At 39.8% G+C, this 23,449-nt stretch overlaps 1 protein-coding gene across 4 annotated transcripts in view; it reads left to right on the top strand.

Moving 5' to 3' along the window:
- Positions 1-23,449, top strand: part of MYT1L (myelin transcription factor 1 like) — a 155,793-nt gene that overhangs the window by 63,845 nt on the left and 68,499 nt on the right. For all 4 annotated transcript variants that reach the window (XM_024215781.1, XM_024215782.1, XM_024215780.1 and 1 more), the window contains exons 10-14: positions 2,033-2,244; positions 9,503-9,750; positions 12,127-12,363; positions 14,293-14,414; positions 15,336-15,404. In XM_024215781.1, coding sequence (XP_024071549.1) covers positions 2,033-2,244; positions 9,503-9,750; positions 12,127-12,363; positions 14,293-14,414; positions 15,336-15,404 — 888 coding nt within the window. The remainder of the gene's footprint in view (positions 1-2,032; positions 2,245-9,502; positions 9,751-12,126; positions 12,364-14,292; positions 14,415-15,335; positions 15,405-23,449) is intronic.

The following is a 23,449-nucleotide window of genomic DNA, read 5'->3' as shown; positions in this document are numbered from 1 at the left end:
CCATGTAGAGGAAGCTACTTTTCAAAAGCAGCATCTGGTTCTCTGGCAGGCTCCTTGGATAGTTGTTTTGGCAGTTTTGCTTTTGCCTCTGGGTCTGTCATGTGTTTCAGATCTTGTTAGGCAGTCTGAGTAAGACTGTCATCTCAGACACTACGTCCCTTTTACCTTTAACTCTTGGATCTATTTAAGATGAACATCCTAAGGGTTGTCTTATAAATTCCATGCACAATGATTGATTGGGAACTTTATGTGTTCCAAGTATAAATCCTGTGAACTGATCTTACACTTGTCTCCATCCCACCTGCATTCAAAATGTCTTCACTAATAAAAAAAGTCAAATTCGTAGGATTTTTGCTCTGCCAAAAATTTGGGTTTTGTTTTGAATGTGCACTATGTGAATTGTATTATTTTCTTAAATGAGCCTAAACTATATTGGGCTACACCAACTGAGGATCTGGCCCATTGTATTTTGTGAAAAGTGAAGAGAAATTTTCCGAAGGAACCCAACATACAAAAGAAAATCAAAGGGTATGGTATGAATTATATAATTTCTTGTGTAATTTACACCTCAATCTCTTGTCTAAATTCTATGAAAATGAATTCATCCAGAAATGCAAACTACTAAAAATATATTAGTATTTCGGGCTGTTTATTGTATTCCACTTCATCAGCCAGCTAGGCATGATGGCTCTTCTGCTTGTGACTAAATCAGTGTTCCCCTGAATGCCCCTTCCATTTCCTCATGTTATAATTGTGGGGGAAAGAAAAAGGGCTTGATCTTCTGAGGTACCAAGCACAAAAAAGTCTGCAGTTAATCACCCTAAACCTCTGTTAAAATCAGTGGGCTTTTAGGACGCTGAGCACCTCATAGGATTTGCTCTCTAGGGCCCAGTCATTCAACACTTTCTCACATGAGAATTTTAGATGGTACAGCCTAAGTCTGTATTAGCTTGCACTCCATCCCTTATGGTGCTGTGGGATCCGCCTATTGAGTGTGGTGTGTGGAGCAGCCCCAGGAGTCACACTTCCTGCCAAAGCCTTGCATGCAGGAGGCAGAAGGAGTCAGAGACACTGGATGACAGTTCAGAGGCAAGAGGGATTGTGTGGGTGCCTCTTGCGGATCTCCCACTGAACTGTATATTGAAGAGGCGGACCCCCAGCTTCTTTTGTGACAGGGCAAACCACATGCAAATAGAATAATAGAATCACAGAAGATTAGGGTTGGAAGAGACCTCAGGAGGTCATCTAGTCCAACTCCCTGCTCAAAGCAAAACCACCCCCAACTAAATCATCCCAGCCAGGGCTTTGTCAAGCTGGGCCTTAAAAACCTCTAAGGATGGAGATTCCACCACCTCCCTAGGTAACCCATTCCAGTGCTTCACCATCCTCCTAGTGAAATAGTGTTTCCTAATATCCAACCTAGACCTCCCCCACTGCAACTTGAGACCATTGCTGCTTGTTCTGTCATCTGCCACCACTGAGAACAATCTGGATCCATCCTCTTTGGAACCCCCCTTCAGGTAGTTGAAGGCTGCTATCAAATCCCCCCTCACTCTTCTCTTCTGCAGACTAAATACTGTCGACAGAATTCAAAGGAAGCTCCATGAGTTGAGTGGAGATCCTAGTGCTGTTTTTTACTTCCAGTAACTAGAGGAATTTGTCTAAAATTTCTACCCGTCTTTTTGTCCCTCTCTACTCCACCTTCCCAAAGAGAGTACATTATTATATAATGTAATTACACAGGGAAGGAGAAACCCTTAAGTATTTTTAAAAATAGAACTTTTCACCAATTATATTGTTTTTAGTCACAGAATACATTTAGCATTATTATAATTAATTTATCCTAGGCTTTGCTCAAGAAAATATATATTGTTTGTCTGCTGGAAACAACCAAACCAAACAAATACAATAATATATTGCTGTCTCTTGAGTGCAATAAATAACTCAGATTTTCTAATCTGAACTATAAATTATGCACAGACACAATAAACTGAACTGCATCTAACAAACTGTACATATCTTTAATTTCTAGGCCCATGTGCTTTGTTAAGCAATTGGAGATCCCTCAGTATGGCTACAGAAACAATGTCCCCACCACCACACCCCGCTCCAACTTGGCCAAGGAACTAGAGAAATACTCTAAGACTTCGTTTGAATATAACAGTTATGACAACCATGCCTATGGCAAGAGAGCCATAGCTCCCAAGGTGCAATCCAGGGATATATCCCCCAAAGGATATGATGGTAGGAGGTGCACACTCTTATACATGAGAGACAAGTTTGCAGTTAATAATGTTGTTGTATATGTAAACTTCATAAAAATAAGACATACCTTCATGTTCATACAGTATTAAGAGGAATGCTATTCACAGCATGACATTGTTATGTTTAAGTTATTTTTAAAGACTTTTTCTAAAAAGCATTATTTTATATGGTGCTTGCTGCAGGATTGTTGCACTGATAAGAGAACATCCTTAGCTATTCAGTTCTTGGGATGTACTGAGCCTGCAAAAAAACCTAGTAGAGCCAGTCCTTGTGGCACAGTAGCAGTGTATTATGCTGCCATTTGGGAGACTTGGCCGCATGGGTTGCATTAGGAATCTTGCTCTTGTACAGTAGTTTAGGAAACTCATAAATGTAATGTGCTTGCTCTCTGGGGATGGACCTCATTGCAGTTCAGCCCCCACTGATCGTCAATCAATTAAGGGCCCCTGCTCGCCTTATCCACATGATGATTCCTGTTGAATTCAGTGTGAGAACTCGTGTGAGTAAGATGATTGGGATTTGGCTGAAAGTGGCATTAAAACCTGTCTCTGAGGCTATTTCTCCTGGGCAGGAGAAACTGTGATGGTGGTGGCTGGCTGGCAGAGGAGAGGAGTTGGACCAAGGAACAAAACCCGCTAGGACCAAAGAATGAAGGGCTGGAGTTGTCACATTTGGGGATATTCCAGACCTAACAGAATAACATCACAACATTCCCTTCCTCTTTTTCTTATGCAACATGGAACAATTTATTTTCTAGATAAATTCATCTTACAAGTTAAAGTGCTTGGGATTCCTCACTGACTAGCCTATGAAATCCCAGATTTTGTTTAGTAAATTAGGAATAAGTGTGAGTTAGTGGAACAGTCTCTGCTCTTGCCTCAAAACAAACTCTGACTTAGAAAAGTAGATGAGTGGAAAAGGAGGAAATTGTAACAGCTGCTATCCCCATCTTTCCTATGTTTTTTGATAGGTAAGTTTTCCTATGAGATAAGTAAGCAGGTTGTCTCACACGAGTAGAGAGGGTGGAAAAAGGCAGACCTTTCTGAGTAAATGTGCCTTAAACTCTCCAGTACCCACCCTCAAAGTAACAACTTAATAGAGATAGATAGCTAAATTCTGATAAGTCAACAGGTTTGCACCAATAATTTTACCTATTATGTACATGCTCTGTTTACTCGCTAGAAAGTCTATGAATATGTGTAAGTTTAGTGATCATGTTCTCGGATGTTGGAGTAAACAGCAAGAATTCATCCTGTTTGAGGCCCCATTTAACAAAGCATTCAAGCACGTGCCTAACTCTTATTGAAGTGAATAGGACCTAAGAACATGGTTAAAGCTAAGCACATACTTAATGCTTTTGCTGAATTAGGCCCTAAATGATGAAGGATGATAGGGAATTACTCTACTATCTACATATACCAGTGGTTCTCAACCTATTGACCATTGTGGGCCACATATGCAGCTCTCTGTGTGTTATGTGGGCGGCATCCACACTATATCATAGAATCATAGAATCATAGAATATCAGGGTTGGAAGGGACCTCAAGAGGTCATCTAGTCCAACCCCCTGCTCAAAGCAGGACCAATTCCCAACTAAATCATCCCAGCCAGGGCTTTGTCAAGCCGGGCCTTAAAAATCTCCAAGGAAGCAGACTCCACCACCTCCCTAGGTAATGCATTCCAGTGCTTCACCACCCTCCTAGTGAAATAGTGTTTCCTAATATCCAACCTGGACCTCCCCCACTGCAACTTGAGACCATTGCTCCTTGTTCTGTCATCTGCCACCACTGAGAACAGCCGAGCTCCATCCTCTTTGGAACCCCCCTTCAGGTAGTTGAAGGCTGCTATCAAATCCCCCCTCATTCTTCTCTTCTGGAGACTAAACAATCCCAGTTCCCTCAGCCTCTCCTCATAAGTCATGTGCTCCAGACCCCTAATCATTTTTGTTGCCCTCCGCTGGACTCTATATATTATATTACTTATATGGCCCTGAGGATGTCACATGGGCCGCAGCTGTGTGCTGATTGGGCCTCAAGTGGCCCATGGGCCGCAGGTTGAGAACCATTGGCATATACACTTATCTCCCATTGATGTAAATGAGAGATACCTATACCTCGGGATAAAACCCCTTTGTCCTTGAAATAGTATTGAAGCGAGCTTGCTTTGGATGTCAACATCTCCACCAACGAATGAGTAAGGAGTGATGGTAACACTTTTAGGAACGTGTGGCTCGGTAAATTTCTTCTCCCCCACCCCAAAGTGGAATAGGATGTTGTCATTCCTAATGGGCTTACATACTTGCTGGGTGAAAAGCTGGTATTGTGTGTGCATGTGGCTGTAAGTATAAAAACATGGGGTGAAATATGGGGTGAATTTTTGGCCCCACTGAAATCAGTGGGTGGTTTGTCATTGACTTCAATGGGGTCAGAATTTCCCCCACGGTTAAAACTAAAGTTCTATGGCCTTAGTTATTACGGGCATGAAAGGGAAGCAGCGATAACTTGCCAATCTCAGGAAAAGATCTCTTCCTTAAGAAATGTTTTTCCTTAAGGAACTTTGCAGTCTCTAGAGCAGAGCTGGGCAATTTATTTTTCAGTGAGTAGTAAATTCACCTAAAAATGCATTTTTCAGGTCACAACAACTATGCACAAATTTAGGCTGAAAATGGTAAATAGTTTCTACTGAAAAAAATTAGGAAAAAAGAACATCAAAAATGTCAAAGCAGTTCATTTTTGGCCATTTTGAAGTGAAATGTTTTGTCTTTGTTTTGAAAACATTTTGTTTTGACTTTTCATTTCAAAATGGCATTTTGGAATAAATATTCAGCAATGGGCTTTTCAGTCTAGCAGAGCAAGGTATGACACGATCCAATGGCTGGAAGTTGAAGCATGACAAATTCAGACAGGAAATAAGGCATACGTTTTCAACAGTGAGGGTAATTAACAATTGGAACAATTTCCAAGAATTGTTGTAGTTTCTCCAATTGGCAATTTTTAAATCAAGAGTGGATGTTTTTCTAAAAGATCTGCTCTAGGAATTGTTTTGGAAAAGTCCTATGGCCTGTGTTATACCAGAAGTCAGATTAGATTATCACAATGGTTCCTTCTGGCCTTTGAATCTATAAATGTTAGAAATTTAGCTTTAAAAATAAAAAAAGGTGAAAAACCCCCAAACCCAAAATGAAACATTAAAATGAAAGATGATGGCAAACTAGTCTGCTGTCTATATACACACTAATCTCCCATTAATCTGAATAGAAGTTACCTGTATGTTTGAAGGGGGAATACGCCCTTCCCCCCCCCATTCAAATAGCATTGAGGCTAGCTTGGGAGGTCTATGGTATGAACCCACTGTGTATATTAGGGAAGAAATTTTTGTTTTGAAGAGGTGTTATATGTAAACTTAGTGGAGACTGGTAATTAATCAAAGGTTCATTCTGTCAAACACTCTAAGAGGAAAACAGAAATACATATAGCATTAAGGGTCTGAAAAATGAATCACTTGATGTTTGAATCTTTTAATTTTGAGGCAGCACCATGCATTGTGTCACAGACCATCAGGAAAATGTCACAGGGCTGATATATTCAGCAAATAAATGGTTGTGAGTTGTATGGACTGTGTTCTTTTTTGTGTGTGTAAGCTTTACTAATAATTACACAGGGAGAGGACTCTGTATGTTGTAGGCTATGATGCCCTGATGATGCTACAGGGGGGTCATCTTATAAGGAAGAGGGTTTGTTTGTTTGGCTTTATTTTCCCTTTAGGGACAACGTCATAATGGGCTACAATATGGGCTTATTTTATATGGCAGTAATGATGAAAATAGCTGGACCCAGTGTCCAGAGGAGTTCACAGGGTTCTGCAGTTGGGAGCTGCTCGTGCTCAGGGATAGTGGAAAGCTTGTGCAAATTTGTTCCTCTCCCCACAAGTTGTCTAGCAGTCCTCCCTGAATTCTCACCATCTCACTCCCTTGCACTGGGGCTGCACAGTCCCTGAAGAGCTCCTATGGGGTTCAGAAAAAGTGTTGGAGCTGTGATTAACTTAAACAATAAAACTGGTACCAAGGCTGCTGGTGCTGGGGATAGAGGATGCTGGAACTGGGCCTCATTCTCTCATCAACCCCGTTTGTTTGGAAAGGACTGCATACCTTAATTTTGATGGGGCAGCTGCCACTCCCTAGCTTACTTAGCTAGGGAGGAGCCTTTAGGATATTAGAGAAGCACTGACCCCACTGTCATCATCCCTTATGTCGTTCATCAGGGGAAAGTCAGAATCTTGGAAATGCCTCTCTTGGAAATGGAGCTGGTTGAAGCGGCTGCCTGAGAGCTATGTGGCTGTCATTGATGAAAGAGATTGCTTTCTGCTTTCTGGTTTGCCACTCGGCCACAAAGCATAGTTGGATTACAGAGGTCCCAGCGACCCTGCACCACAGCAATGCACCAAATCACAGTTTGGCCCAAAAGCAGAACTGCAACGTGTTTTATTTTGTATTCAGACAATGTCACTACCGTTCCCCTTCTCTGCAGATGGATTTCACTCTATCTTAATTCACTATAAACAAGAGTCCTGAATTTCTTTTTCAAAACTAATGTGAGGTAGATAATCCAGGCTGCATGAAATGTTTAAAAACTGTACAGTGAAGGTCAAGCTAAAATGACCACAGCCGTTCACATATACTTAATACATATATAATGCTTTTCACCTTCAAAGTGTTCCACAAACAATCATTTATTAATCTTCACAACACGCCTAAGATTAAATATTGTGATTGCCTTTCTATTAATGGGGAAAATGAAGCAGAAAGATGATGTGATTTGATCAAGGCCACAGAGGGAGTCTGTGTCAGATCCTGGAAGAGTTTCTTGTGGCTGATCCTATGTTGAAAGCTCTTTATTATTCCTTCCTGCTTTCCTCCCCATCTCTCTCTCATTCTCTGTATTGATATAGATATATAAAATGTCTTATATTATCTCATATTTAATTTAATTTTAATCAACTCTCAAATGTCTAATATGGCTGCATTTTTGTTTTGCAAGTGATAAAAAAGGCATGTTATTCATTTATTTGAAATATAGTCCTAATTTTGCAAATTACGTGTGCAAAGTGGTTGCTGTTAAAAAGTCAACACTTACTATGTCAACACCGTGGTAACTGAGATACTGTACTTATTTCCTATTGTAAGTTAGAGAATTAGTTGAGTATCTTGGCTACCAGAATGTAGCAACCATGGATAAATGCTCAGTTTTTAGTGACCAATATTGATTACTATTTTTTAAGAATGAAATTTGGTGTAAAAGATGTCATGGGAAATAACTCACAGGATTATTATCTGTGAATGTGCAGAAAACAACAGTGATCCACACCTGTGTATTATATGGGTTTCCTGAGAAAACTCCTGCATCTGCTAAGAATTAAGCATTTTATTTCACTTACAGTAAACAATGACTTCATTAACTTTTCCAAAAATGTACAAATGAAAGGGATGACGTAAGGAGTATAAGATAAATTCTGCATCAGACTCTCCTGTTCTGCTTTTCCAGGCAGAATGTAGTCCATAAAGAGGCTGTGCTCAAGGGAGCAGATTACTGCATGTATGTCTGCCGCAACACACCTGAAGAGGTTGGCAAAAATTGAAACTGTGGAGAAAGAGCTCTAACTAGTGTGTTGACCCTTTATCTAGGGCCTTTATATAGGACCCTCTGTCCAGCAATTACGCATATATTCTATAGCACAATGACATGGCATTGCAACACTTTTATTATATTGTTCAGTATGATCTTTGCAGAATATAGAACTCGATCTGAAAGGGGAGAAATCACTATACCATGAATGCATGTACGTGTAACTGCTGACATTGACTTCTAGTGTTTGGGCTATATGAAAACGTAGCAGCACTCTGGGTTCAATAGACCAGGGATTCTCAAACTGGGGGTCGGGACCCCTCAGGGGCTCGCAGGTTATTCCATGGGGGATCGCAAGTGTCAGCCTTCACCCCAAAGCCTGCTTTGCCTCTAGCATTTATAATGGTGTTAAATATATTAAAAAGTGTTTTTAATGTATAAGGGGGGTCGCACTCAGAGGCTTGCTATATGAAAGGGTGCACCAGTACAAAAGTTTGAGACCCACTGTAATAGACCAACTGACATTTTTTTCTCAGTCATTTATTAAAAAAAAAAATCTGAGCCATTTATTTTGGGCCAGGAGTGGGTTTGGGTTTTTTAATTCCTTTGGCTATAAAATGTTAATATTCATTTTTTTTAAAAAGCCAACAATATTGTCATGTTCTGTTTAAAGAAGAGAGGACTGAATTGTCCAGGCTTAAGCCTGATGTAGTGCTGTAGTTCTTTCTTGAGCATCCATAGAGCCTTACAGTGTGTGTCAGTCATTATATAGTTAAATACACCCTTGTAGCCTAATTATCAGAGGTGCTGAGTGTACACAACTCCTGTTGTTTTCAACGGGAAGCTTTTGGTGCTCAGCACCTCTAAAAATCACACCGTTGAACTCATTTTTTTTCTGTTTATATTACATTTGCTTTAGCCTGTGAGGGCCCCTCATCCAGATTTGGACAATGCCTGCCCCTTCATTCTATGGCCACCTTTTTTTTTCCATTTACTCCTCCTCCTTTCCCTGCTAATGACCAGCACAGTACTTGCCCTTATTGCAGAATGGAGGAACACTTTGGTCAATCTGAGATTACCAAGGACATATGGTTAGCACTCTGGCCCAGAGATCAAGCACATTATCTTCCCAATGAGCTTGATCCCCACTAGCTCCAGGAAGTGGGATTCATAAGATCTGTTGTGAATCTGGAGTTAGCCCAATTTGCTGGTGCAATACCACTAAAGTGTCCTTAACAAAAGTGAATGACCCAAACAGTTCTCAGTCCCCATACAAATAGGTAATCAGCTCTTACTATGGAATGAAAGCAGTGTTTCCCTGTGCCTTTGTTGGAATTTCATGCACAGTGTTTGTTTGCTAAATCTCGCCTGTTTGTCACTACGGTATATAGTCACATCCTCCGGATTTATTTTTAATGGTATGTTTAATACACACCCAATTACTTGTGTAAAGGACTCACACACAAAATCATAAAATACCTGCATCATTTCTGTTGCCTTTTTTTAATCAGTCACTGTTGCTCATTATAAAATTCACCCACAGTAGATTGTTTTTCTTGTCATTTATGTAATGTGCTAGTACTTTTGAGTCATCCTTGTCATATTTCTTCCCACAGCTAAACGTTATTGTAAGAATTCAAGCCCAACCAGCAGCACAACAAGCAGTTATGCCCCTAGCAGCAGCAGCAATATGAGTTGTGGTGGAGGCAGCAGTGCCAGCAGTACCTGCAGCAAGAGCAGCTTTGACTATACTCATGACATGGAGGCAGCACACATGGCTGCCACTGCTATTCTGAATCTCTCCACTCGCTGCAGGGAGATGCCTCAGAACCTCTCCACTAAACCTCAGGATCTCTGTGCCCGGGTAAAAATTAGCAATTATGTTTGTTGATGATGATACAAACCTCTTTACTGCACTAGATTTGTGCCCTGATAGGTTCAAGAGTAGCTTTAATGCCTCTTGCTTAATCTTTTTCTCAGAATGAACAAAAATGTGGCAGTTCTGCTAAGGCAGCAAAATAAAAGATAAAGATGCAAATTACTCATCAGTAACTCTTGAAATCCAGATCAGTGCTTAGAGTTAAAATGGTGCTGATAAAATGTGTTGTTCTCTGTTTTAATCCTTCTCTTACTGATGGGGTCTATAGTAACTATGGAAGCTATTTAGGTTGCTTAAGTGGTATTAATTGCACTATAGAATTTTTACTAACACTATCTGATTTATAATTGTAAGAAAGAGGATGGTTTAATACTGTAACTTCATGTATAAATCACACATGGGCCCTAAGGTTTTATGATCTTGTACAAAGAAAATTTGTAGTATTGTACACAATATTGTCTTACCTATCCAGAATATAATTGTTCTCAAATAGATGTATAATATGTTTGAAACAAACAAAAAATCCTCCAGTGCAGATAACTTTTAAGTTGCATAACAGTAATAATGCAGTATCACCAATGCTCTATAAAGTGTTAGTAAATTCTCAATGTATTATTAAATGGCAACACTAAAACAAATAAAAAGGTTTTGATGTTAACCTTTATAAACAGTAGCATTATTAAAATTCATCCAAATTGTAAAACTTTTATAAGAACCTTTTGCTTTTGTTATAACCAGATTAAATCTTGACTCTGACATCTGAGGAGAAATGACTACCGGTATTTAAAATACACCAGCAACCAATAAAGTGCTACCTATAGGAGGCCACTAGATGGCTAAATAGACAGATGCAGTGCAGGGGGAACAGTTTTATTGTGCTTATAGAAGAGCTTTTGAGCTGGCAGACATGTTCTGCTCTTCTCCAGATAAACAAAGGGTTTTTTTTCCTGTTGTGTAAAGCTTCTTGATCATACATAATGAGCTAACAATCTTACCCGTAGTTATTAGTAATGATCTTAATTTATATGAATTCAGTAAGGTTAGTAATTTTGTTTTCAAATGCTTCCTTTTATATTAATTGATTTAATCCTATAGATGAGGGAAATCTCTTTGTGGCATGCAAAATAAATGTATTGTGCTCAGTACCAACAGGAATTGAAAAAGTTTGAGCAATAACCTTAAAAATATTATATGGCAAAAAAAATGTAATAACAAATCTGGGAAGATAAATACATTATCAAGCCTAAATTAATATCAGGGCAATAATCAGGAATAAACTATGGCAAAAAGTGTTTGTGTAGAATAATACTGTATAATCTATCAAGGCAATAACCAAAGAAAGGGATTTTCATTAAGTGTCTTGCTGCTGTTCTGTTATTACCTCAAGAGGAAAGAGAGCTGCTAGACATCAGAGTAGACGGTAGCATTCACAGCAGTTTTGAAATCTAATTTCTGGTGAAGTGTTTTACTCTTGAAAAATTAAGGATTGGTTGGGTATTTTGCTTCCCTCCCTCCCATCTAAATGCCCTCCCACTCCCTGGGGAAAAGAAAGAAGAAGAGGAAGATGATTTGAAGCGAATAATTCTTGATCTATTTTCAAGCCAAAAACAAAAATCCCAAACCTACTCACCCTATACTTCACAGTTCCTCTGTCACTGCAGGGAATGTCAGTACCAGCTGTGTTACCCAAGCCAGCTGATTATATAGATAGTCTTTGGAAAGTTAAGATATATTAAACCTTAACATCTGTGATGGAGGAACTGTGAGATTTGGATGCATTTTCTCATAATATGAAGGTAGCAAACACAGTGTAAACCGACTTGCTTTAGTAACCAAAGCTCTTTTTTTCTAATTCTTTACCTGTTATTGTTAAAAGAGCAAAGTATTCTGCTTTTTTTGATGCAACTTGCTATCTGGTTTTTATTGCTCTAATCATATAAGCAGGTGCTGGAAGGACTGGAAGTAGGCAGAATCATATAGATGTTAACTCTGTTAGACTAACCTGCCAAAGAGTAAATCAGGGACATAATCACAGCAACAACATACCTTTGGGGATTTCTCATTTCACTGTCAAATTTTACACCTGTGTTTTGGGAGGATGGTTGTGGTTAGTGGGAAGTCTCCCCTTTTCTTCCAAATATCAGATTAGCCTTTTATGAAGATATGAGTGAATCTACTTTAACAGCATTAATGTTGTGTAACAGAATCATGCTACGTGTGGGAGGGGGCTTAATGCTTACAATCTATATAGGCATGATAAAGCCTTTTATCATTCTACTAAGCAATCAGATTAAAAAACACAGAGAGGTGACATTTTGATAGTCAAAAGCTGAATTAACAATATTTTTCTTATTTTGACAGAATCCTGATATGGAAGTAGATGAAAATGGAACCTTGGATCTAAGCATGAACAAACAGAGACAGCGAGATGGTTGCTGTACCATTTTGACACCACTGGAGCCAATGTCACCACAACGACAAGCTGTGATGAATAACCGGTGTTACCAGCTGAATGAGAGTGACTGCTGGGACTTGCCAGTGGACTACACTAAAATGAAGCCCAGAAGGATAGATGAAGATGATTCCAAAGAAATTAATGTATGTCTTTTTCATCTAAGGGTTCTGATTGCAATCTGACTGTTTTAATTCATTAGATTTCTAAAATCTGAAAGGGAAGAGGAAACACCATGTGTAGGTAATAAACAAAATATGGATGGTTTCCTGACAAGAGGACACTCTGGTGGTTAATCTTTCAAAATATATCATGTTGGCACACATCTGATCTGTGACTAACTTCCATCCGACAACATTTGAACCATGAATGTGAATCATGTTTTCTAACAGCACTGTCTTGTTAACAAATATTTTCTTCTGTGAAGATGTTCTAATTTTCCAAATCTACCTTATTCCATCTGAGCAAGTTGACATAACTTTTTTCAATGTTGGTATCAAGTTTTTACCAGCTTTCCGAACAAGATACTCTTCTCAGATTAAGATTCAAAAGTGAAGGACTGAATATTTAAAAGTGTGTTTATACACACAGATCTACTTAAGAAGCACGAACAGAGTACAGTATAAGTTTTCCATTAATTTAGCTAACCAGGATTTTGTTGTCAAAAGGCCTGCTCCTACATTCCTTGTGCATTCAGGAAAGTAGGAGCACCACGCTTTGGGTGTGCAAGGGATACACAATAGGGCCTTTATACCATTGCAATGAAATATTTTATTTCAAGAGTATTATGAAGAAATATGAGGTGTAATACACTCTAAAAACCTGTAAACAGAAAGAGGTAAATAAAGAAAACTTGCTCCATAGTGAATTTATTTTAAATTTCAAAGCTTGTAACATGTAGCAAGTGTTTTCACTCTGAAAGGGTGGTCCTGACAGTTGTCAGACGGCTGCTTTGGGGGGCAGGGTGAGTTGCTGGGAGGCTACTGTTTGTATTTGTCAGGTTTCAACTCTAGCTCACTAGCCTGTTTGCCATATTTATCCCATTGTAATCTAGACATGATTTTACAATCCCAGACTTTGTATAGCAATATCTTTTCTCTTGCTATATCTACATTATAAGATTAGAATTCTTATCAACCGTGTGTAGCAATATCTCTCTCCAACTTATTTTAATTAAAATATAGGATGGCATGATTTAAAAAATGAATGTAGAGACATGCAATAAAGTGCTATTTGCTTTATATACATTGGGTGCAATCCTAGCTCTGCTAAAATCAATCCGGGCTTTGCCATTGACTTGGTTGGGGCCAGGATTTCTCTCATTATCTAAGAAATGGGAGATATTAAATACAGAATAACACATTGACTGAAACAAGCAGAATCGTTCTTTAATTCTGTTGCTCACAGCACCATCTGCAGGAGTTTCTGCATCAGTGCTTTCTGCCATGTTTTTTTCACTTCTGAAATTAATGCTTAAGTTTCAAATATAAAAAGGCTAAATCCATCAGTAAATTTAATTACAAAATTATATTTTGCCAGGCAGATCCATTGAGGTTTGCCTCAGATTGTGACACTACATGTGTGTTTAGCAATTGGCTGCTAACATCATTCCTGATTCATTTTTCGGGAGAATGCTTAACTATTTACAAATGTTATTGAAGTTGGCATTTTGATAGATACTATATTTAGGCTTTGTTTTTCTGTGGCTGTGGTTTGTAAAAACTTGTGACTTTGGAAAAAGTATTGATTCTTGTGAAAGAGAATAGTAGTTGACTTTCAGAGGCAGCTGCTGATACCATTGGGAATAGACACTATACAAGAGAGAATATCTGACTTTTGCATCGTTCTCCTCAATAAATAATCTAATTCTTTTTCACGTATTCTAACGTGTGCATTGAAATGTAAAGGTACTATATAAAGGTCTAGCAGGTGAGAAAAAAGGTAAAATAATGTCAACATTTTTCTGATTGAGTGGGAGTAATGGAGGCGATATGTCTGATATGTACATAGCATTATTTTTTGTGTATATTGCAGCCTCACCTAAGTGGGACTAATACCTATATGTTTGCCTGCAGCCAGAAGACTTGGATCCTTTCCAAGAGGCACTTGAAGAACGAAGGTATCCTGGTGAAGTTACAATCCCAAGCCCTAAACCCAAATACCCTCAATGCAAAGAGAGCAAAAAGGATTTAATAACGTAAGCATAATGTGAGGTGAAATTATTTTTTCTCCTTTTAACCTTTTCTCTTTGTCTTTTTTAAACAAACAAGTACATATACGCCTTGCAGTATGAGCATGCGACATTTGCAGCATATAAATGTTTCCAACTGCCAGTTAAGTAAAGTGATAAGCTAACATGTATTTGCTTGTTCTTAATGATGCTATATTGTACTGAGACACCATTTTCATTTAATGCTGTTCATTTTTCAGCTTTTTGATAGGATGCTTAAATCCCCTTGCAGTCATTGCAGCTAAACTGGAAACAATGAAACTTTTAAAAGTTTTTTTTTTTATTTTTTTAAACATACTTACTATTTTGGCTGTTTTTGTTTTTGTTTGGTGGCAGATGTCCAACACCAGGGTGTGATGGGAGTGGTCATGTGACTGGTAATTACGCCTCACATAGAAGGTGTGACTTCATTTTTTTCATGGTGGATTCTGTCTTTTCAATTTATTGTTTTCAGCTTACCTCAACAATGCTGTCAAAGTAAAAATGTTGAACTATGTGTTAACCCTTTGAGTAATATATGTTGATATTAAAAGCATGCTAATTTGTGTGTTGTATAAACGTCTTTTATTTTTAAATAGATTACTAAAATTTCCAAAGTTTTCTTAAGCTTTTTGAGTAGTTAACCCAGGGATCACAAATATTTTTGTTACATTTTACTACTTTGTAAAAACAAAAAAAGTTCATTTACATTATGTAGTACTGGAAGTAAAATTTATATCTAAATATATTCAGAGGGTTAACTATATTACAAAATTCAATATTACAGCACTTGCCCCATCGCTTTTCTGCATTACAATTTTTAATTTTTATTTTTTATGTTGTGATTGTTTGGGAGAGTTTAGCTTTTAAGGAGGTTAACTTACTTGGATATCCTGCCATGTCTTACAGTCTGTCTGGCTGCCCCTTGGCTGACAAAAGCATTCGAAGTATGCTGGCCACAAGCTCACAAGAACTCAAGTAAGATATAAACAAAATCATTCTGTTTACATATTTATTTGCTCAGCAAGCGCATATAATTATGACAGACTCTAGATATGCTATTTGGAAAAGTACTAGCTAATGTATAGGAACTGACCCATGCTTGGAATTTCCACTGAAATCAATAGGAGAACCATGCAGTGATTGGGCCTATAAATAAGTCTATTTCTTTGTTATTTTCTTTGTGCATAGAGTACACGTTAAGGATGGGCAACTTCAGAAATTTTGCAGTCCCAGTCTGGACAAGCATCCAAATTTTGGAATCCCTACTCAAAGTTTATCTAAGCTATCTAAGTCTCTTGAAGTTATCAGTCTGAGCTGGAAATATCAAGAGAATAGATTGATGAGACTAGTCTGATTCCAAAATTGGCAAAGCAATTATCTGACTATTTCAGAACTTCAAGGAAGGTTTATTTCCAAAAAAGAATTAAAGGTCCATGCTTAGGTGTAAGGAGGAGGTAGGCGATTTTTTATGGAATCTGAACCAGTTCGCCTATCCCTAATTCATGTATTGTTCTCTCCAGGTTTGTATCCCTATTATCAGCCTAATGCATTGCCTCATTTAACTACCTTTTCTAGAGTTTTCTTTGCTATTCCTATGCATTTTTTCTTTCTACAAAGTAATGATTTCCTTTCAATACTTCAGAGTGAAAATTGTAAGCAATAGACATTAGTTTATTAAAGTATTATGTTGAATTATTCAATTAAAATATGAAGAAAATCCTGTAGTTTTGTCTATGCTGAAATAGGATCAATTTTAATATTGGCAGCAATTAAACATATTTATATATGATTAGTTACTCTATTCTGATTTTTTTTTAAATGAAAAATCTAGGTTATACAAATGCTCTTTGTGGTTGTAGTGAGAAGTCCTACCAAGAATTCTGTAACCTCCTTCAAAAATGTGCATGTTCTGTTTTGGTCAAGCAGTACTACAGGTCAAAACTTACTCTTCTCCTGCAGCCAGACCTTTGCCTAAAACTATGCACATGGAAAGGCTGCAGGATTGGATAATCATGTGGCATTCCTCAACATACCCCAAATACATAGTACAGAGGGACAGATATTTAAAAGTAAGACGGCAAGGATGGGAAGGGACAGCATGAACAAATACTTGGTGATGATTCCTGACCATGCTGAGGAGTATTCCAAACATGATTGGGCAGGGAGCTACCTTTGCTGCCATGACTAGCATTTTCTTGAGATTCATACATGCATTGTTGGGAGAACAGACCCTAAAGCCTAGGAAATGTTTCAGAAAGTCAGCTGCTAAGACAGATTGTTCTCTAGATTTGTCTAACATAGTGAGTTCTCATAAGGGGTAAGAAACTCACTTTGCCTAATTTCAAATCCACTCCAAATTCACAGGTTTGAATGCTCAACTCAAACATTTGGGATCCCATTCCACTTAAAGACTGTGAGATGCGTGGGGGCAGGGAGGGGCCATGTAGGGAAAAAGTCAAATGAAAGCAGAGAGTGAGAAATAGAGTAAAGTGAGGGCAGACTGATTCTTGGGCTCAGAACCACATGGTGAGTGTGCAGGAGGCTATCTGCAGCCATAGTGGTTGGAGGCATCATGCCTGCATAAGGCAAGCACAGACAGGATGACTGTTGGGGGAACAGGGACAGTGTGTTTACTAAAGGTTCTTGCTGCTGCTTTAGAAAAGGTGCAACATACAGAGACCCCACTTGTGTTTGTGTCGCATTAATTACAACACTACGAAGAAGCTCCTTCTTATACCCTATTGCCTCTTCTTCCCTCCCAAGCATCCCAGTCTACTTGCCCAGCAAGTTTTAATCTCACCCTTCCAGTCCTCCAGTTCCCTCCACCCCTGGCTTTTTGTCTGATCTGTCTCTCTTCCTGTCCTGGCCTCCAGTCATCCCCCACTCATGTTTCTTGTCCCAGTCTCCCTCCCTGGGCTCCTTGTCAAATCTCTGTGTTTCCCCATCGCAGTTCCTTGTCCCAAGTTCTTTGCCCAGCCGGTGCTTGTGTTCCCCCAACCTTGGCTCCTCATCAGATCTGTCTCCCCACTCACCTCCTTCCCCTTTGCATCCTCCTCTCCATGGCTCCCAGTCGAAGTCTCCACCCCTGGTTCCCAGTCCCAGTCTTTTTTGTCCAGCCAGCCACAGTTTCCTTCTTACCCCATCCCCTGCCAGTCTCCACTCCCAATCACACCCTCTTCATAATCTTCTTTTTCCAATCTACTCTCTGGTCTGGCTTCTGTCCCTTCTGCATTTGAATCAGGCAGCTACTTGGGCCTAGCAGGGAGTGGATATTGAGCATACAGATGGGACAGTGTAGATGCCTGAACCTGGGATGGCCTGCAGCAGCACAGAGGTGCAATTGAAGGGAAAATCCTACTCAGCCCTGGGCTACAGCATGTCCAGTATAGATGGAACCATCAGGGAATTTAGTTGCTAAGATCTATGAAGTCCCTACTGAGCATGTGCGAACTGCAATTTTGAAAGGCTTATAACTGGCCACATTTGGACAGGTTTTCATAGGGATGCACAAGGCACATTCCTGAAAGGGCACTCCCTTGCCAAACATCAAGTCTCTGCTTCAAAACATGGGTGCACTAGAACTTTTCAAAGTAAAAGGCACCAGAACATTTTTAGCATGGCCAAAACAATGTATTTTTCCTTAGCATCATACTTGGAAACAACTAAACTGCCTTTGCTGAAACATCTCAGAAAAGTTCAGCCTGAGGCAGACACCTAGCATAGAAAATTTCAGCCCAATGGGTTAAATTTTGGCAAAGGTATAAGAGTCTGATAATGTGATGTGTTTGGCAACCTTAATAAAAGGCAGTTGCACATGCCCCACCTGTAATTCATATAATGTGAAGGTGAAATTCATTTGACCAATGAATTTATCATTCACTTTTGATCTACCCTATTACCACTAATGCATCTTCTTTGGGCTAGTTCTAACATTCCTAACACCTGAACAGCATCAAACAGCTGCCATTTTTTAAAAAGCCAAACTACCAGAGAAATGTTTACTTCTTCCCAAACCAGGGGGGTCGGCAGCCTTCCAGACGTGGGGTGCCGAGTCTTCATTTATTCACTCCGATTTAAGGTTTTGCTGGCCAGTCATACATGTTAATGTTTTTAGACGGTCTCTTTCTAAAAGTCTATAATATATAACTAAACTATTGGTGTATGTAAAGTAAATAAGGTTTTAAAAATGTTTAAGAAGCTTTGTTTAAAAGTCAATTAAAATGCAGAGCCCCCCAGACCGGTGGCCAGGACCCGGGCAGTGTGAGTGCCACTGAAAATCAGCTCGCGTGCCGCCTTCGGCACGCATGCCATAGGTTGCCTACCCCTGCCCCAAACTGTAGAATTTCCCTCAAAAAAATTATACCTGCCTGAGCCCCAGAATAGGTAATATTCAGTTGTGTGCCAATGATGGGTCAAAGGGTTGGTATCTCTCGTCCCTGTAGGGCTAATAGCTTGCGTACTATCCCATTGGAAAGGAGAGATTCCCAGCTTGCTTTTAGCACTTGCTTCCTGCCCTGGAAAAGCCCAGAATAGCAGAATTTAATTATAGGATATTTTTATGTATAAAAAGATCTGTTTTAGATCATTTAAAATATATAAAGAGAGAACTATTAAAACTAATGTTTTATATCATAGTTAGCCGAGCTATCAAATTTTCAGAATTCCTCTCCCTCTAAGCCTGAAAAAGTGAACAGATCTTAACAAAGTTACTAAGTCTACTGAATGCAGAAAAATGCAGAAATAAAATCCAATAAAATGTTTTAAATCTCTAAAGCATTTGTAAATTATTTTTCTCTAACACATGATACAGAATACATGACACTGTAGTGTGATACAGTAAAGATTGTATTGCTGGATTGTACCATTTGGGATGACCTGCATAACTCACTCATGGCTTTGCCATTCATGGGTAATGCGACAAATCTTAAACTCATTCGGATAAAACCTGTATATGGCATTCTACAATTATGTATTCTCTGTCTTTCTGTGTCTGTATATACAATTATAAAACACTCACACAAATATGTGTAAAGTAATTTCCAAACTGGAATTCTGTCAGGACTCCATGCCTGTGCAAAAAGTGCTATGAGATATTTAATGAGCATTATTGGCTGTATATCTGCTCTGGAAGGCAAACTTCCAAATTCACCACCCTAGACACTACCCACACTTTTTGTCACACAAACTGTGTGTCATGAACAGTTAAGCATGTTTATTTGCTGTTCTCCACCTGTGTTTCAGTTTTTCTTTACCCACATCCCCTCAACAGACCAAACTATTAATAAAGGGTGAAATTCTACAAGCATTTCTATAACCCAGCACACTTTTGTGCTGGGATCTCCACTCGCTCTCAATATAAGAGTTTGGAGGAGTACAATAGAGTTGGGTAGTATAGATCCAGTATGTATGTTCAAAAGGGAGACAAATCATTGGTTACCTAACTTGTATTGCAGCTTTTGCAGAACTGGTTGACATATTTGTATATATTGAACTCACTCCTCTCCCTTAGTCTTGCTCCTCCTCTTTCCCTCTCCTGCATGGGGAATAAACAACCCAGGAAGAACTAACACAACTTTTTTGTCTCTCGTCTGCCTAGGAGTGGACTCCCTGAGCTGGTCCACCTGTTCCTTCCTGGTTTTAGCACCTCTCTTAGTATCCTATTTACTTATGTATATACCCAACTGGCTTATAGACAGGTCACTGATTTAAATAACTGAAATATTCAAAGTAGTGCTGAGTCATATATAAATATATAAGATAATTGTTTTAAGACATAAGTAACATCAAAAGAGGTGAATATTGGAGACTTCGAGGAATGTTAAGGTCTTAAAATGGACAAAATAGTATAAGCATCCAAATCCTTTGATGGCTAGAGCACAGTCTATTTTGATTAATTATTATGTTTATCTTAATACATTTTGTTTCTCAGTGCTATAGTTTACAGCAGGGGTCGGCAACCTCTGGCACACTGCTCGCCAGGGTAAGAACCCTGGTGGGCCGGGCCAGTTTGTTTACCTGCCGATGCGGCAGGTAAACAAACTGGCCCAGCCTGCCAGGGTGCTTACCCTGGCGAGCCATGTGCCAGAGGTTGCCAACCCCTGGTCTACAGTAATTGGGGTCCTATAAATACCATAGATCAGATTGATAGACAGGGTCCGGAACAACTGTGTTATGGCAGCTTTCTGAGGCATGAAGCCATATTTTCACTCCACGGTGAATAATAGAGTTGGCCAAACTCTTTCTTGACATCCACCCATTCCAGTTGCAGTGGCATACTGGAGAATTTCATGCTGATGGATGCCATGCAGTTTATATGACTCTCCAGTCACACAAAGTCTGAGCATAAACATGTCTCTCTCAGCAATAGAAGTTGGTCCAATAAAAGATATTACCTCACCCACCTTGTCTCTCTAATATCCTGGACCAACAGGGATACAACAACACTGTGTACATAAACATGAGCCACACGTGCATAGATCAGATACAGGTGAAGGAAATTACAGGGTTTGATCAATAATTTTCACTACTGAAGGAATTTCTTTGGCTCTTAGTTCCCAGTTACTGGCACCAGCAGAGAAGACTTCAGTATTTTTAAGTGTCTCTGAAGAAATTAACATCTGACCTGAATCCAAGACTTTCCAGTATTAGGTTACAGGCTATAGTGTTGGTGAAACACAACTTCTTTCTTAAAAGACAAAGAGATGCTGGATTGAATAGTAAACCTCCCTATGGTGGGAGAACAATCAGCAGCCAAATAACAGTTACAGATACAAAGTTTAAGGTGAAGGGTAAAAAGTTCAGTCGTTAAATACAATTTTTAACCTTAACCTAGTTCAGGGATCTCAAACTTAAATCACCACAAGGGCCACATGAGGATTAGTACATTGGCCTGAGGGCCGCATCACTGACACCTTTTCATACAAACATACAAAAGCCCCCGCCCTGCCCCCAGCCCCGCCCCCACTCCACCCCTTCCATGAGGCCCTGCCCCTGCCCCACCTCTTACCACCCCTTCCCCGCCCCCATTCCAACCTCTTCTCCAAAGTCCCTGCCCCAACTCTGCCCCCTCCCTGCCCCTAGTCCAACCCCTTCCTCAAATCCCTGCCCAGCCCCGCCTCTTCTCCGCCTCCTCCCCTGAGTAAGCTGCATCCCTGCTCCTCCCCCCTCCCTCCTGGAAAGTCCTATGTGCCACCAAACAGCTGTTTGGCAGCAGGAAGTGCTGGGAGATAGGCGGAGGAGTGGGGACGCGGTGCGCTCGGGGGGGCAGAGGCGGGGGTCAGGGGGTGAGGGGAGCTATGGCGGGCCACAGCGGCCTGCGTGTTTGAGACCCCTGACCTAGTTTATTTCCTAGCAGTTACAGTGACTTAAGAACTGCAATCTCGTAGAATTATAAACATTTTTAAAAAGTGAAACAACATTCCCCAAAGTTTTAGAACTAACTTAAAAGAAAAACTTTACTTTAAAATCGATTAGTTGATTTAAAAAAGCAATCATTTGAATGGTGAATAAACCAGTCCAAGCCAAACCAGTCCTCTTTCTTTCTGTGCCCAATCAGCAGGGAGTTCAAGGAAATAACATACCCATTTCAGACAGGTGGATTCTGTCATTTAAAAAATAACCACACTTTTTATATGGCTTTGTGTAGGTTGGCCATGCTAAATAAGTCACCTATAAGACATATTAACAAATTTAACATTGTTTCTCTAAGATCATTTCTCTGTCAAAGACTCGTGTGTTAGAGGAAATGTTAGTTTCATATGATTATATTAGATTAGCCTGATCTCTAAGACGTTTGGGGTTCAAATAAGTCCCCAGAAAACTGGATGCTTATCTGAACTTCCAATAGTCCTCCAATCCCCAAACACCCCTGTCCCTAAGTAGATTTTCACTATGTGGAATTGTCTTCTGGGGGCGATATCAAGTGTCCTGCCCCTCTGGCATCTTTAGGGGAGGAAGGCATTCTCATCATCTTCTCTGTGTTGAAGCCTCAGGGCTACTACTGTTTTCTCCACTCTGAAGGTTGAAGATACTGTGGTTTCCTTTCCCTCATTCTTATGTCCCTTTTTGCCCTAACTTCCATATTGTTGGATAGCCAACCTCTACACCCCTCCAGCTATGTCTTTCCATCTCCCTGGGGATCCCATTTCCCTTATCCCTTTCTCCCACTTCCCATCTGTGTCTCCCTTCTGAGTGTCTCCCCCTAACTCCTGAGAGGGAGAGAGCCATTCTGCACCTCTCTGTATCTCACCCACCCCTGCCAATTACTGCAGCCTTAGAGTGGGGGATTAGAAACTGCCGCTAGGCCGGTGAATATTCAGCTTCCCCAGTTGTTCTTTTAGCCCATGTGCTGCTTTCTAATCTCCAGCAGAGAGCATAGTTGCTGAGAAAGGGAGCAAGGGAATGTAAAAGGAGCTGATTGACACAGGCCTCTGGTTGATTCCCACAGTGGCCCCTATTGGCAGCAGGCAAAAATTATGTACAGTACATGTTTTTAACAGCTTAGGCAAAAAGATATCCAGGAGCTATAGCCAGGACTGCAAATACCCAGGACACTCCCAGCCAAAATGGGGCTGCTGGCAAGCCAGCGGTAAATATGGTGCTTCTTATTGTTTTTAATTATTCATACTAATCAGAGGACATTTAGAAATCTCAGGCCAAATTCTCACTCAAAACTCCCAGTGACTTCAGTTACCCAGACCAGCTTGCTTTAGTGATAGCTGAATGAGTAAGGACTGAGTGAAGGCAGCAGGATTTGGCATGGAACATGTAATTCCACAATAGTTAACACCTGGATCCTAGGCACTGGATCCTAGGCCCTTAATGGTGAAGTTTGAAGACATCAAAAATAGTTCATGGTCCCAACTCAGCAATAAAACAAAGATGTAAACATTACAAATATGTTTCTTTAAGCAATATATTCAGGGCCAGATTGTGATTGGGTTTTGCTGGGATTGGAGGGGAGCAGACAAAGAGCCTCCCCATCTTGGTTAACCCATGCAAGGGCCTGTCCCAGTTCTTTA

The sequence above is a fragment of the Terrapene carolina genome, unplaced genomic scaffold, assembly GCF_002925995.2.
Source record: "Terrapene carolina triunguis isolate 2854851 unplaced genomic scaffold, T_m_triunguis-2.0 Scaffold42, whole genome shotgun sequence".
Classification (NCBI taxonomy): domain Eukaryota; kingdom Metazoa; phylum Chordata; order Testudines; family Emydidae; genus Terrapene; species Terrapene triunguis.
Note: the sequence above shows the minus strand (reverse complement) of the source record. Positions and strands in the feature narration are given on the sequence as shown.